This window comes from Tribolium madens, unplaced genomic scaffold, assembly GCF_015345945.1.
Source record: "Tribolium madens isolate multiple individuals breed KSU strain unplaced genomic scaffold, Tmad_KSU_1.1 Scaffold_91;HRSCAF=231;Tcas5.2_LG7, whole genome shotgun sequence".
NCBI classification, from domain to species: Eukaryota; Metazoa; Arthropoda; class Insecta; order Coleoptera; family Tenebrionidae; genus Tribolium; species Tribolium madens.
Window position 1 is genome coordinate 12,569,421 of NW_025401063.1, and position 14,979 is coordinate 12,584,399.

The 14,979-nt window shown below is 33.3% G+C and overlaps 5 protein-coding genes and 1 non-coding gene across 17 annotated transcripts in view; 3 read left to right on the top strand and 3 right to left on the bottom strand.

The window, feature by feature from the left end:
- Positions 1-430, top strand: part of LOC123010519 (dynein regulatory complex subunit 7) — a 47,763-nt gene extending 47,333 nt beyond the window's left edge. Inside the window, exons 12-13 of the mRNA XM_044407462.1 lie at positions 21-184; positions 234-430. Coding sequence (XP_044263397.1) covers positions 21-184; positions 234-297 — 228 coding nt within the window. The 3' untranslated portion in view covers positions 298-430. The remainder of the gene's footprint in view (positions 1-20; positions 185-233) is intronic.
- LOC123010520 (FERM domain-containing protein 8) lies at positions 45-9,710 on the bottom strand. Of its 4 annotated transcripts, none has more exons than XM_044407466.1 (9): positions 9,352-9,710; positions 9,056-9,303; positions 1,670-1,930; positions 1,455-1,620; positions 1,051-1,401; positions 881-1,010; positions 572-836; positions 327-522; positions 45-267 (listed from the first exon to the last, which is right to left on the bottom strand). In XM_044407466.1, the coding sequence occupies exons 1-8, from the start codon at positions 9,477-9,479 to the stop codon at positions 374-376; spliced, it is 1,698 nt and encodes a 565-aa protein (XP_044263401.1). In that variant the 5' UTR covers positions 9,480-9,710; the 3' UTR covers positions 45-267; positions 327-373. The 4 variants fall into 4 exon arrangements, with proteins under 4 accessions (XP_044263401.1, XP_044263400.1, XP_044263402.1 ...); XM_044407465.1 differs by having other exon boundaries at positions 45-276; XM_044407467.1 differs by lacking the exon at positions 45-267 and having other exon boundaries at positions 281-522; positions 584-836.
- On the top strand, positions 3,208-9,054 carry LOC123010521 (5-hydroxytryptamine receptor 1A-like). Of its 8 annotated transcripts, none has more exons than XM_044407469.1 (8): positions 3,208-3,462; positions 3,537-3,718; positions 3,772-4,006; positions 4,141-4,252; positions 6,539-6,748; positions 6,795-6,929; positions 6,983-7,132; positions 7,181-9,054. In XM_044407469.1, exons 4-8 carry the CDS (start codon positions 4,216-4,218, stop codon positions 7,915-7,917), a joined length of 1,269 nt encoding a protein of 422 aa, XP_044263404.1. In that variant the 5' UTR covers positions 3,208-3,462; positions 3,537-3,718; positions 3,772-4,006; positions 4,141-4,215; the 3' UTR covers positions 7,918-9,054. The 8 variants fall into 8 exon arrangements, with proteins under 8 accessions (XP_044263404.1, XP_044263403.1, XP_044263408.1 ...); XM_044407470.1 differs by having other exon boundaries at positions 3,431-3,467; positions 3,540-3,718; XM_044407468.1 differs by having other exon boundaries at positions 3,208-3,723.
- Positions 9,711-10,170: 460 nt separating the features above from the next.
- LOC123011281 lies at positions 10,171-11,322 on the bottom strand. 2 transcript variants are annotated; one of them, XM_044408650.1, is made up of 4 exons: positions 11,027-11,322; positions 10,846-10,978; positions 10,741-10,788; positions 10,171-10,686 (listed from the first exon to the last, which is right to left on the bottom strand). In XM_044408650.1, the coding sequence occupies exons 1-4, from the start codon at positions 11,320-11,322 to the stop codon at positions 10,195-10,197; spliced, it is 969 nt and encodes a 322-aa protein (XP_044264585.1). In that variant the 3' UTR covers positions 10,171-10,194. The 2 variants fall into 2 exon arrangements, with proteins under 2 accessions (XP_044264585.1, XP_044264584.1); XM_044408649.1 differs by having other exon boundaries at positions 10,171-10,788.
- A 1,521-nt stretch (positions 11,323-12,843) lies between these two features.
- On the bottom strand, positions 12,844-12,925 carry Trnas-gcu. The gene has a single exon. It is a non-coding gene; the product is annotated as a tRNA-Ser (tRNA).
- Positions 12,926-13,558: 633 nt separating this feature from the next.
- Positions 13,559-14,979, top strand: part of LOC123011343 (ankyrin repeat domain-containing protein 12) — a 12,968-nt gene continuing 11,547 nt past the window's right edge. Inside the window, exon 1 of the mRNA XM_044408730.1 lies at positions 13,559-14,773. Coding sequence (XP_044264665.1) covers positions 14,627-14,773 — 147 coding nt within the window. The 5' untranslated portion in view covers positions 13,559-14,626. The remainder of the gene's footprint in view (positions 14,774-14,979) is intronic.

Consider the following 14,979-nt stretch of genomic DNA (forward strand, 5'->3'; position numbering starts at 1 on the left):
TTAATAGATTTTTTTCCTAGTGGACGCAGTATTTAAAAGACAGACAACAATGGTACAACATCAATCAAGACACGGTCACAGAAGAAGAAGAAACAAAATATTTTCAGGAAGTTAATGACTTGACATTTCTTTTACAGTGTTTCGAAATTCGATTGGCTCGTCATCGTGATTTATCAGTTTTCAGGTATGTACTTACTTACGTAAAAAGTCTTTTTACATATCGCTTTCTTTAGATATGAAGCTGTGGTCAGGTATTTGAATGCACAACTAAAACCACTGATTGAAACATTTGGATAATGTATATTAAAAAAAATAAAGCTGCCTACATTATGAGATCCATAGCTGTCGAGTATTCGTCAAAATTAAAAAAATATTAATAACTAAAAGACCAAGAACCCATTTGACCAATACAATGACCTTCTTCGTCAAAAGTCGCCAAAGTTAATTTGCTTAGTTTATTGGTGAGTGAAGGAAGAGACGGTGCGTGGTGAGTGGTTCCAACTGTTAATGAAGAATGAGTCTCTGCAACAAGTAACATTTACAATGGAGACCGAAAAAAATGTATGCATACCGTTATCATTACCTATTTGCTGTTCATACGTCTTATCAGTTTCATCGTTCGTTTTCGATTTGATTTGATTTACAAACCCAGTTATGAGTGTATCCATAAGACTAGCCTGTCTTGAAAAAACTTGTAGTATTTTCGAAACTCTTGCTCCATTTTCGACTACCATAAACTGGATAAAAAGACAAGGAAGACAATTTGGATCTTCCTCCTTTGACGGTCTTGCATACTCCCAACTGAGTTCCTCAAATCGTAAACCTAATAATAACGACTGGACAAAACACTAGTACCAACGTAACAAAAATAAATACATACACATTGAGTATCATCTATTATATAAACACCTTTAGAATTAATAGCTACAAGGACTGGAATGTCTTGGAACGTAATAAGTGACGTTAAGCCACGCACAGGTTGTTCGACTTGTCCCTCAAAAAAGGCAGATCTAAGGCCAAAAATAGAATTTTCTAAAAGTAAAAACTTACCCATAAAAAGGCAATGACCAACAAAACTCTAAATATTTTTTCATCAACTTTCGATTAGTGGCTGAATTTGGGATTCTTTTGAACTGTTCCAGAAGTCGGACTTCTGCCGAATTTTTGGAACTTATAGGTAACCAAGTCCATGTCGAGCTTTTCCGCACATGAATAGGCAAATATTTCGATTGTTCCTCCCTAAAGTAGTGAGTCGAATGGACTTGGGGGTTGTAGGGCCCTAACTCGACTCGGGCTTGGATACCGCCCAACATAATATAGTGTGCTACCTCGCACGGATATCGTCCTTCGAGGATATTATGTCTTGCTTCTTCATACAAAAGCTCTAAAATTTTTTGGTCCCTATTGAAAAAACATGCCTGTAGACAGGGAATACAGTTTAAGTGAAACAGTACTTGATTTTTTCCTCTAGATGCTGCGGGAAAAAAATATTCCTCTGGAACATAATTTTCGGTTCGTCTCTTTGTTGCCTACTACTCGTTACATGACTGTATTGACCCACCAAAACGCGCCAACTTTGCCTTATTTCATACGGCTTATGCGTCGGCTTCAGCTGAAGCTCTAAAAAGGCTTAATTGCAAAATGCTCTTTTTTGGAACATCACAAACACCTAAAAGTGGACTCGTCATCCACAAAGTAAACACTTGTGATGCCAGCTGCTTGTTTAATCCGAGCTCGTCGCTATTGATGATCGCTTGACATAGCAAATCGCAAGTGGCTGAAGGGGTATCCTCGATTTCCATCAATATAGCCACGTTACTGTGGAGATAAACGCAAGTCGGTATAACAGGACCCTGCAATTGTTCGCATGTGTTGGCTATTGTTGAAGCGCTCACGATCGAGCTTGGAACCGAAGCTGTCGTGTTAGAATCTACAAATAAAAAATTGTTTACCATTATTTATAACAACGAATGTCTTTCATTGTTCATCATTTACTTGGATAAATATGCCAATATGGTTTTTGTTTGTATTGTTTTTATTGTGATAATTAATTTGACTCTTTACTACAACGCAGATTAATTAGTGGAAAACTGGAATTTTCCAGATGAATAATGAGTTAATGACAAACTGTTAAAAATTTGAGTATGTAAGTATATGGATTTTGGAATTTCATTTTTTAGAGCCATTTTTTAATATAATAAAATAATAATCGTCACAAATGAACAAGTTGGGAATAAGAATTAAAAAACAAAATGTTAAACTCCACGTTGTATTATTTATGATAAAAATCAGGATAATGTAACTCACTAATCAATTAATAATCACAACTACAGGTCACAATAAACAATCATAACCATCAGCTTTATGTTTACCTAAGTCGATTTCAAACAACTATTTTATCTCTTCCTAAACATTATTAGGTACAATTTTATTCGTCACTCTTTATTCACTAAAATATGAAATTTTAATCCTGTTGACTTTGTAAATAACATTTTGAAACACCTTAAAATCAATTAAAAGGTGCATTTTTGCTAAGTATAGCGTCAGAAATTCACTATTCCAATAATAAACCGGGTTGTTGTTTTATTGTATAAACTGTTTATAAAATAAATTTTGGCTGAAGAGTGAATAACAAAGCAATAAAAATTTATAGACTTCCGAAAGTTGGGTCGCATTACAAGATAGAAAATTTCGTTTGCCAAGAAATCACTCTGACATTTGAGTGACAGTTTAGTTTGTTTTTTATCACAAAACAATATTTAGTTTTTTGATTTAGTGATTGACATTTATTAAAAAAAAAAACATTAGCGCGACTACGTTGTACAGTTGGAGACAAAATACTTTGGTCGTCAACGTCATTTGAGTGACATTAAATTGTAAACCATGCTTTAGGACTGTTAACCTTATTTTTAGCTACTGTCAATCATAGTTGACAAGTTGTATGTACATATTTTTGATAGGAAAATATGTATAATAGCTGTCATTAATTTGAAATTGTCATTCATTTTAACGTTAAAGCTTCAATTATATTAAAGTGTCAGAAAAGTGACGACCAAAGTATTTTGTCTCCAACTGTACATGAAGCGAAATTGTCTTTTTTTCACATAAAACAAACATATGATAAAAGATAAACTTTATTAATCAATTCCACATTCCGCCCTCTTTTTCCCTTAATTGTTCTGAAACATATGCTGCCTAATAAAAAAAGCCAACAAAGATAACCTACTTCACCTTAGATCCAATCCCCGACAATCGATACAATAATAAATTTATACGAAATAACAGAACTGTAAATTGTAGCAAATGTCATCAATCATTAGTATTTAGCTTGAAGTCGATGAAAACGAACACTCCGGTGACCGACTCCATAAATACTTGTTTTCGATTTGCATCATTCAAGAACGTATTTAAAGTTCTACTGACATGAAACAGTGAATCCAACAGTCGATTTTTAGTCCACCTGTAATGTGTAGTTATTTTATAAGAAAAGATTTATAAATTTATTAGTGTGTGAATCTTATTGGTTGTATTTTTAGTAGTAAACTATCCTGGATTTTCCAACAATGAATCAATGAACATCATTCTACTACCGATACCGTTTCTAAACACTACTACTAACTACACAAAGTGTGTCAGTTTTGTACTTATTTTCGATAAAAGATGTCTTCCACGAATTAGTCGTTTAAAAACATTAGGAAGTGCTTAATCTATGAATCACGTAAGGTACATACTAGCATGACAGTTTCCTCAATTATGAAGTCCGCATTACAGTTTTAACCAAAAGCTAAACAAGCATAACGTATTTCATGTTTTATTCATAATTTGAAACTACATGGAAATTCAGTTAAGTTCAAGGCTGGGTGAATCAAGGATTTTAGAGTCACAACTGGGAATTTGTTTGTAAAGAGGGAACCCCTGCTCTAATCTTCAGCGATAAAAAACCAATTGTACAGGAAGAATGTTTCCGGAAAAATGAATTTATTTAAAAAGACTGTACACGAATAAAGTAAGTGTTCCAATAGTTAGTGATTAAGTGATTGTGTGAATAGACCAAAAAGTGTATTTGTTTATATTGTCACAATATTTGTATGGTTTTATGCACTATTTGTTTTGGAAATTAACAATGGGTTGATATTTTAGGAGAAAGATGATTTGGAAACGTTTAAAAATAGTGGGTTCATTAAAATTTTAAAGAATTTTATAGAGACCGTGGGTATGGTCAAGGAAATTACTTTTCTAGTAGGTCAGGTAGGTATGTATGTGTACATACAGGGTGCTGCATTTTAGATGTCCGAATAGGGAATTTCCGAAACTAAGAGGTTTAACAAAAAACGAGTGATACATTCTGGGGCTCATTTTTTGAGAAAATAATATTGATTAAAACTGCATCCCGCTATCGTCTTTTGTTTTCGACTTATAGACAAAAGTTGACATTTTAGCGAAATCTAAAAAAGAAATCATATCTTCGTTATTATAGAAGACAAGGATTTGAAATAAAAACATTATACAGGCACTTTTTTACGTAGTTGACTTTTTTTTTCAGTGATTTGTTTAGTCGTAATAAGATAAACTTGTATTTTTTTTAAATGAGAATCATAGGTAGCTATGACATTTTTAAAAAACTTTTTTTTTTCTTACCTTAGTTTCGAAGTTCCCCTATTCGGACATCCAAAATGCAGCACCCCGTATAGTAAACGTATGAGATGAATTCTCAAATTCAAGGTATCGTAGTTTTCTAAAACGTACTCGTACATCTAAAACTCTCACGAGATTTTACAAAGTATATTAAAATGTAAAGTTTTTTAAACTCAATAAATTTAAAGCTAAATAAAAGGAATTCTATTTTTGTGTTTAAAAATTTGTTTATATTTTCTAGAACAAGATTTGTGTTTCTATAAATAATTAAGAAAGGTTCTGTGTTGAAATAATGATATAAACTTCAAAAATAAACAAAAGAAATAAAACTCAAAAATTAGTTTGATCCGTGATTTAAAACTAATTTTATTGTACAGTGACGCACAGTGAATTTCGTCTGTCATGAAAATTGGTGACTGTCGGTCACTGTACCTAGTTAAAAATCATAAATATGAGTCAAAAAGTCGACCTCTGTAGATCATGTTTTATGTACAAAAAAAAACTATTATTAAAACTTATTTCCTGTTAATTGCTAATTGAATTACAACTGACAAAAAGTAAATAGTTTCAACTTTACTCCAACTTTACTACAAAATGGATTAGTGTACGAAATCAGTTTACAAAATTCGTTTCAAATTTATAACAAGTGAATTTGAAATTATAACAAACTTTAATTTCACTGATAACATTTCTTCTACCAAACTTTTTACGTGAACGTAATAATGCAAAAAACAGAAATAGAACACCTAAATTATTTTATGAAGTCATAACTTTGTAATTTTTAGTAATAAAATCGACGTTATTTAAAAAATATACAATTTTTCTGTGCTTTACATCGAGCCAGCCAAACAACACTGGTGTGTGAATTTCCCAAAACAAGGTGTATGTGAATAAAAATAAAATATCTTAGTGAGAACCGCATCGTTTGTATTTCTAGCATGTGGATTGATACCCTGATTCGCGTTTAGTAATTTGGTTCCTTTGATTAACTAAGTATAAAAAACTACAAACTTGCGATTCTTGGAAGTGAAAGTCGCCCATCCAGGGGGTGTTCGAACACTAATTTTCAAAGCAGGTGATGAAATTATAATTTTTCTGAACATGAAATTTACTAAAAAGAAAGAAGGTTTGCAGTGTCGGCCTTTCCGAGTATGAAAGCTGGCTCAACCTACTTTTTGACTTTTAGAAAACATATGCACTATTGTTACAATATTGTCTGACTGACATAACCTTAGTAAATTTATTCTAAATCAAATTGTCGAGAGTGTTGACTGCCGAAAGAATAATTTACATGTCTCTATCTCTATTTTTAATTCTGACATCAAACTGTCCTATTTTTACAACTCGTTATTTAAAATTATAAGACTCAACATTATATTGAGAAAATCAATCTAATGACCTCCCACATGATATTCCCAGTTAGTACAGAGTGGTTATAAATGATTCTCATCTAGCCAGCTTTGGAATATTTTTGCATGTAACTTTATTTGTGCCGCTCTATTTTTTTTGAAAGCTCTAGTTCTGTCATTAGTGTCACTAATAATAAATTGTTGTTAATTAAACTTTTATTGTTTCAACTATTTTCCAAAAATAATTGATAATAATGTATACTTTGGAAGAAAACAAGTTTATAATTGAAGTCTATTTTCGAAGTGGACGCTTAATAAACGGCAATTTTTTAATTTTGAGTTAAAACAAGTAGGTACCCCTATTTTCGTAAAGCGACATTTTTTATTTTACATGGAAAATTCACAGCTGGCTAGATGAAAATCATTTATAACCACTTTGTACATTCGAAACGTTTTAACACATTTTCAATTATCTTAAAACAAATCATAAAACCGTCATAATCTACAAAAAAGTTTCGTTCTCCTAATCATAAATCAACAACGCCTCTTTCCAGGCATCCATCAAATGAACGACTCAGCCCAATTGGGTACAAACTCAACCGAAATGAGCGTCCTTTTAAAATCAAATCTCTCCCTTGATGACAAAGACACTTCAGTAAGAACTCAGCTGACTTTATACGACATACTAATACCAACAATCGGAGGGATAATCATGCTTTTAAATCTCCTCGTCGTAATCTCAAGCGGATTAATATTGAAAAAAGGTAAACAAAATGAATTGCATTTGCATTCAATAAATTGTACTTTTAGGTTCACAACCACGTTCGACTTATTTATTTTTAGGAAACGTAGCAATGACTGATTTATTCACAGGAGTAGCGGTAGTTTTTGGACAATTATACCCGAAAGAAAACAGGGATCATAGTATATGTGCACTCCAATTAGGTATGCGTAGGAAATGTCAACTGTTAAACAATGTGTTATCACTTTTATTGTAGGTATGATAGTGGCAAGCACTTTAACTTCCGTTTATTCAGTCGGGTTGATTGCAATTGATCGATTTTTGTACATACTCCATGGAATACAATACCAGCAATATATTTACCCCACTAGAGCAAGAATATTAATACTTACAACATGGGTTATAGGTAAGTCAAACACAAACAATTGCAATAATAATTAGAAAACAATTTAAGGATGCATCGTTGGATTTATGCCACTGTTCGGGTGGTACGGAGACACAGACAATGGCAGAATCTGTTGGTTTATTCTTCTAGCCCCACGGAATCTAGTCCTGCTTACTGTCATAATTGGTGTAATACCCATAATCCTAGTAGTAATCCTCTACTCCATAATCTTGTACCACGCCATTAAAAACATCGGTAGACTTCAAAAATCGACCAATCAAACGAATGATGTGACGGAAACCGATTTAAAAAATTTACGAATGTACAGAGGCCGGCCTCAAACCAACGAGAATTTAGTGGAAAAAAACTTCTTCGCCAAAATTTTCAAAACGACACCTTCAGTCAGTGTTAAATCCCCGAGCAAATTGAAGGCCATCAAAGTTGTTTTATTCACTAGTGGAAGTTTTGTAATTACGTGGTCTCCGTATTTTGTTGCGAGTTTGATTTATGTGTATCAATGCGAAAACCTCGAAAGCAAAAAATGCAAAAATTTGAGAATCATAATCGCAAGTCCCTTAGCAATTTTAGGGTTCACTAATAGTTTGATAAATCCAATCATTTACGCTTGGTGGCATAAAGGATTTAGAACTTACGTACAAAAGAGAATGAGTACTGTTATAATGAAGACGAGGTGGAAGAGAAATTCTGTTGATAATACGACTAAATCAACATCGAGTACTAGTAATAAACAAAACGGGAGCAAAATTGAACCAATTAAGGAAGAAGCCGTCGAAAGTAGGCCATAGTTTTGTAGAAAAAATCAAGTGTGAAATTCTGTGATAGAAAAACTTGTCTTTTCACACTGTTCTCGTTAATTTTTAGCGTCATTGTTTGGACATATTACATAATAGCGCCCCATACACAAGCGGATTATCAGTCGGATCAAATCTGTACAGATCTGACCGGCAGATTTAATCCGGACGGACTAATTCAAATACATAGAGATTTGATCCGTTCCATACACGAGAGAGTTATCTGTCGGATCAAATCTGTACAGATCTGATCCGTATGGACTAAATCGGTTGCGCTCCATACACGAGCGGGTATCTTAACGGATTTATCAGATCCGACGGATATTCCGCTCGTGTATAGGGTCCTATTGTACTCGTATATGTGAACCAAATACAATTATAAAAGTTATGCACAAACAGGGTATGTCCATCAGGAGGAACATTGTAATAATCAATTTATTACTTTTTTAGAACTATAAACTCATTTCTAAACACCCAAAAGCAAGCATAATTTGACTTTTATTAGCCCTTTTTTATAAAATACCAAATAGGCGATCTCGATTTTTACACCAAATTCGCCGGAAATATTAAATTCTTTTTTTGAGAGAAGCAACACACAATCCAAAATACAATAAAACGGGCATAATTGTCAATTAAAAGCCCTCCTAACGTCGGGCTCTACACATTCCTTCAGGGCATAATCTTCTTATTATGCTCTTGCTACATAAATAACTATTACAAAACAAATATAATAATTGGTACAAATATAAACAAAAATTCATTAAAAATACCTACTTAAAACTTCAACTTCTTTCAAGAAGTTGTAACTGCATTCTAAAAGTGGTTTTATAATGTACCTCTGGTCTGAACATACTTCTTAGGTGCTCCTTTGAGCAGACAATATTCAGACAATAAAAATAAATTTGTCTGGGACATACAATAACTATGAAGAAAATCTACAAAACTTTATACAATGTTCCACATAATATTACAAGAGCTGGGTTTCTTAATTGTGCTAATGGTAAAACTCACTTGGGGCATCAACAAATTCATATTAAGTCCATTTATGTCATAAATGAACATACAATAATTGGGCGCTTAGTCATAGACATGATTTGTATTTTTGGCTAGAATAAAAAGAATTAAAACTTACCGTTTGTTTGTTTATCACTTAGCACATCTGAATTTGCATCTTTGGTCGTGTCTGTGGTAGAGACAGTCCTTTCTCTTTCCCAGTCGGACTGCATTCCCGGAAAAGTCGTTTGCTCAGTTGCATATCCTGTATCGGTGGCACACAAACTCGAATAACTTGCGCTTACAGTAGGGACTCTTTGTGACACTGAGTACAAAGCCCCCTGACTAGACGACAAGTCCTCCGTTTGGATGTAATCATCGTGAGTTCTAACAAAAATCATGATTATTTTTTTGGAATGGCTATTCTTCACTTACCTGTACTGTTCTACCATATACTCAGGGTTTTGGTTGTTGAAGCGGTTTCGTGGATACTCTACAGGAATTACAGTCACGTAATTGTTTTGTTGGATGTCTTTAGTATCGGGGACGCTAGCTGCATCCATAATTTTAAAGATTAACTCATTTTCAAGGAAAATTGGCGAAGTGCATGATGACAGTTGCTAGTATTGATTTTTCTGCGGGGGAAGCCAAGGTGAACAAGGTGCGAATATGCCGTGAAGTTATTTTTTTTTATTAAAATAGTCATTTCAATAAACGTACTTATTATTCATTTGAAATGACAACGCCAGTATTTGTTTACATTTTTAAAATGTAAATAAGGGTTTGACATTTGACGTATGGTAGGATCAATAAAATAGAGAGCTTTTTTACCGGCATAGAATTTTTCGCGGACTTTTGGAAATAAAAATCAATGAAGGCCTTTCATAATCGAATTAAAGGACTTTATTCAATTTTGACGTATTAAACCGTATTTATTAACTTCATAACAACCAAGGTAAACAATTGTTTATTCGGTAGAGTGAATTAATTTTTTTTTAACTCACTAGTGATTTAAAAAAAAATTAATTCACTCTTTGCTAAAAATAAGATATATATGTAGAACTTGTTAGAACATTTATTTGGAATTAAAATAAAAATTACAATTATGCAAGTCACTAAAATTAAGCTCGCATCCATCATTTATTAATGGATTGGATAATTCTCCATTAGTAATTCTTATGTTCTCTTTTTCATTAATTTCTGTAATACAATTTTAATAAGAGGAGAACTTTTCCGTAAYGGTATTTTCATTAGTTTATTTGACGAATTGGGCCTTGCTTAAATACCACTTGTAGTGGCAACAATTCTTTTTGCTTCCACTGTAACGCCAGAAGCTCCATCGCATACTTCACTTTTATTTTTTCCAAGAATTTTCTTTGAAATTTCAATTTTATTTGCAAGCGAATCCTCGATGTATCCCTCCGCAACTGAATTTGAGCGCCATCCGCCGTGTCTCTTTAATACAGTCAAGTCAGCGCCAGCGTCAGCAAGAAGTGTTGCTGACGAACGTCGAAAACTGTGTCCTGTATATTGTTCTGCATTCGAAAGACCCAGAAATCCAGCAATTTTTTGTGGCATCTTTGCGAAAGTGTTCAAACCCACAGGCTGCACGGTACATTTTTGATTTTGGTAATTCAAAAACAAACGCTTATGAGTAACTTTTTCTGGCCTTAAATCCTTGTACTTGCGAAACACGTCAATTGAATGGACGCGGTTAGCACCATCAACAACAGTAAAAACCCGTGGCTTGTATGTTTTTGTGTCTGGAATCTGGACGACTAGTACGTTTCCCCTGTCGTCAATATCATCAACAGACATGCTCACCAGCTCTCCAATTCTGCACCCCCCAGCAACACCCATGATAAAGACAACCTACAATAATAAATCTTGTTATTATCGTCATTTAAAAAAATCTGATCTATTACTTACTTTTAACAACAAAAATTTATCGTCAGGAGCAGTATCCAGAAACCTTTCAAGTTCTTCCCCTGTAAAAACCTTCGACTTCTTTGCCCTGTGTCCTACAGAATGCTGCTTCAAAAATGCTTTTACTTGATGGAATCTACAAACATTAATTTAGCACAAATTCTATAGTTAAACATCCACAAACCTGTTTATATCAACATTTTCCTTAACCAATAACATTTTCTTCAGCTGTGAGTGGTATGACCACAATGAAGACGATTTTACAGTTTTTGATCGCTCCGAAATATACGCCAAAATTATCTTCTCGTCGACTCCTCGGGCGTTCTTTATATTTCTCCAATTACAAAAACAATTATACTCTTTTTCATATAATATTTTGGATTTTACTGGTACTACTTTGCCTACTGCTTCTAGTGCTTCGTTCATTACATCTTCTGGAACAAAAATATGGTTATCGTCGCATATTTCTGACTTCGACATTTTTCACGAAAATGATTCACATTAAAATAATTGTTTATACCAAAATGGTTGCTAGGGAGGTGTTACCACAACAACGTACCAACCACGACTTCACAGACTTGATTTTTGTTGTCGTATTTTGCATAAATTCGTAATAATCCGTAAATTGAAGCTGAGTCTCGCAAAATTGAATAAAATATTGTATAAACTACGTGAGTTAAATGAATGTTTATTCACTTGAAGAATTAGCTCACTCGCGCTACGCGCTCTTGAGCTAAACTTTCTTCTCTTGAATAAACATTCATTTAACTCACTTAGTGTATAAATATCTATTAAAATTAATGTTGGTTTAGGAAGTGAAATTTTTGTCAACAAGTCTGTAGTAATCAGCACATTCTAAACGACATTAATTTAAAGCTCCTTTAAATTCTATTATGAAATTGGCTTTACATTTTAGTTTTAACAAAGAAATTTATTAATTATTTTTCAAAATTATGCAATATAACAAAAATAATAGTTATTTATTTGACGAGTTTGAGTGTAAATCGGACTCTTTATTTGACCGAGTGGATTTTTAAACCACGAGTGTAACGAGTGGTTTACCATCCACGAGGTGGAATAAAGCGTCCGATTTACACTCAAACGAGTGGAATACAACATTTTATTCTTCGAATTAGAGTCAACAAGGCTTAAACTTGCTTTTAATCTGTTAAAAATAATTTGACGTTTTGTATTGAGAAATGCCAAACAGTTGTCAAAACTTCCTTACACGGGAGAAAACCCGTAAATTTTGACAGCGTCGAAGAATAAAAAAATTATATTATACAAAACATTTTAAATACAGGGCGATTCAGATAAGATAATGAGCCTGACGATCTGGCGATGCAACCCAAAAAACAAATTTCGTTTACGTTTTGATCTAATTTTAATTACGATTTGCATTTGCAATCCAAGTTATCTTATGTTGCTCTGACAGTGCTTTGACAAGCAATTTATGATTTATAAAAAAAACCGTTTGCCTACCTTTAATGTTTAATTCTTTCATACATTTTGTATTGGGTTTACACCGAAAAGACTTCCCTAATTTCTCTATCATTATTCGAGAACTGAATGGCACTAATAATCGTTCTCTGCACTGATGTCAAAGTGACACAAGATGATAACTTGGATTCAACTTGCAAATGCTAATTGAAATTGGATCAAAGGCGTAAATGAAATTTGTTTTTTGGGTTGCATCGCCAGATCGTCAGGCTCATTATCTTATCTGAATCGCCCTGTAATTTTGAAATGTGTTTTTTTTTCTAACTACATAACATGTACTATGTAATTAAATTACCCAGTACTTATACTTAGTTATAAATAGTTTGTTGGTACTGAAACTTTAGGAGAAGCAATATTCTAAAATCAGTGTAATTAAATACTACTAATAAATTAATTGATTGATATAAAGCGCCAGCTCTATTATTGTATGCTTTAAAATATTTTACTTGGATGATGTAATTTATATAACTAAAAATTAACAATTGGAAATAAAAAAAGTACCGACGAGGATGGGATTCGAACCCACGCGGGCAGAGCCCATTGGATTAGCAGTCCAACGCCTTAACCACTCGGCCACCTCGTCTTATGTGAGTGATACCACAACCTCAAACTTAACTATTCATTTAATATTTATTAAATAAATTGCTTGTAATGAATTATTAGTATACTTTATGTCAAGTGTAAAATATCTCAATTAAAAAAAGTTTTTTTTTTAATCAAATAAATTCTAGCGCAAGTGCGCAAAAGACTCTAAAGGTTGCTATAACAACCCCTACAAAAGTATATACAACCAGTGTCAGTTATTCACGTTGTTTTCATGTTGTTGTGCGTGTTTATGTTACCCCATTTTTAACACTACCCCAAACGATGTAGAAATATACAAGGTATGACTTAGATGATTTTTTTTTAATTTAATTTATGACTAAAAATTATTTTTCCATTAAAATGGATTAAAGTAATTAAGTGTTTATTTATTGGAATTAAATATTAATTCAAAAATTAATCTAAATTAAGTGTATTGATTTTCATTTGTTCACCTGACACAATTAGAGCACAGAGTTGACACCAAAAAAGTGTTTAAAATTTTTGAAATGTAAATACCTGTACCTGGTATGTATAATATGTTTTTATTGGACAATTGTAGTTGGACAAGTTCGAGGTCCTTTATTGATGACGATCGTAATTGTTAATACATAAGTGTCATTACTTACGCATTTCGTTTTTTCAATTACTCTTTAAAAAAAAGGTTTATGTAGACATAAGTATTAGTGGAGTTTTAACCTTGAAAATCTATTCTTATCTTAATTGATTTGATATGAGTGTCTTTTTTGATTGATATTCGGGTTGATACCCTGATTGTTTTTTCGATCAAATATCTAGAAAATTTAGAAAATTGGGATAATAATATCAATCGCTATAAATATAAAATAAAATTTTGTTCCAAATGAGGACCCAACCTTTGTTTTTATTTTTGTTCCAACTGACCCTCAATATTTCCATATTTAGGACCCCTCCAAGTGGAACACTACACACATCATGCAAATATCAACTCCTTGATTACACCCCACCGAGACATAAAAATCCGAATAATCATTATTGCCTCATTACTGGGGGTATATAATTTAGCAACCCTGACCACCGTCTGACCTAGAAATGGGTCACCCTTTTCCATTTCGCTTCGAAATGCATTTACACAACTCGTCGCGTGCACAAAAGAGTGAAGACAAAGCAATAAACCTAAAGTGAGAGCTCTGCTGTTGATACAAAGCTCTGATGTCAAACACGATCGACAATTTTTGTGATAAACTCTTGCATTTTCTCTTGTACTCTGATGGTAATCGCGTGCCATGTCGTCTCCACTTTCATATAATCGACGCCTACTTTATGTCATGAAGCTTTTGCACGTAAAGCGAATTCGAAAGTTTTTTTGTTTTATGCACATAACTGCCATGACAGGTGCTTGGAGTTATTGCAGGGGTGCCAGTTTAATTGCCGAGAGTGAATTGTGTGCAGTTATTTCGGAAATAAATCATAAAAATGGGGTCTACGGGGGTTTTCTTTTGGAGATGCAGTAATTAAAAAGTTGTTATACTGTATACACTCAAATCGATTGTAAATGTTATAATGACGTAACACGTACAGAGAGGAGAGTGATACTTTTCTGGGGTTGCATTTATTATATGGAAGTGCTATGTCAAGGACGACGTCTGGGTTTTTTAGTGCATCATGTGGTGTGGCGATGACGACGTTGGTGGGGTGAAGTTTGGCGTTCCGACGCCTTAAAATGACTAGTGCGGCGTCGGAGGCCGTAACAGCAACGGGGGCTCGAAACACTAAACATCGACGCACCACTAAACGAGGCGTTTCGACCCTCATGTATGCCTCGCAGCAGGGTGACGTCCAGAGAGTCCGCAAAATCATACAAGAACAGGTTAGTAGGCCATTGTAGTTTCCCTTCAGAAAAAAAACAACATCTATTTTTAAGCAGTTTTGCTTAATTTCTGATTAGATTTTATTCAACTTGCACCAAATTTTAAAAACATTTTTTTTAATTTTTCTAAGTGTTGAAAATCGTAACGAATATTTTGTTTCTACATGCATTAAAATCAATATAAATCAAATGAAAGCTTGTGTGTT

What these genes read in the sequence shown, in the direction of transcription:
- LOC123010521 (XM_044407468.1), top strand. Translation starts at nt 4,216, where the DNA reads ATGGTCAAGGAAATTACTTTTCTAGTAGGTCAGGTAG. An exon ending in CGGATTAATATTGAAAAAAG is followed by an intron (nt 6,749 to 6,794) that starts GTAAACAAAATG and finishes TTGTACTTTTAG; the next exon opens with GTTCACAACCACGTTCGACT. An exon ending in TATATGTGCACTCCAATTAG is followed by an intron (nt 6,930 to 6,982) that starts GTATGCGTAGGA and finishes CTTTTATTGTAG; the next exon opens with GTATGATAGTGGCAAGCACT.
- LOC123010520 (XM_044407466.1), bottom strand. Translation starts at nt 9,479, where the DNA reads ATGGATGCAGCTAGCGTCCCCGATACTAAAGACATCCAACAAAACAAT. An exon ending in AAGTGATAAACAAACAAACG is followed by an intron (nt 1,931 to 9,055) that starts GTAAGTTTTAAT and finishes TTTTATTTGTAG; the next exon opens with ATTCTAACACGACAGCTTCG. An exon ending in TAATAGATGATACTCAATGT is followed by an intron (nt 837 to 880) that starts GTATGTATTTAT and finishes TGTTTTGTCCAG; the next exon opens with TCGTTATTATTAGGTTTACG.
- LOC123011281 (XM_044408649.1), bottom strand. Translation starts at nt 11,322, where the DNA reads ATGTCGAAGTCAGAAATATGCGACGATAACCATATTTTTGTTCCAGAA. An exon ending in GAAAATGTTGATATAAACAG is followed by an intron (nt 10,979 to 11,026) that starts GTTTGTGGATGT and finishes TAATGTTTGTAG; the next exon opens with ATTCCATCAAGTAAAAGCAT. An exon ending in ATAAATTTTTGTTGTTAAAA is followed by an intron (nt 10,789 to 10,845) that starts GTAAGTAATAGA and finishes TTATTATTGTAG; the next exon opens with GTTGTCTTTATCATGGGTGT.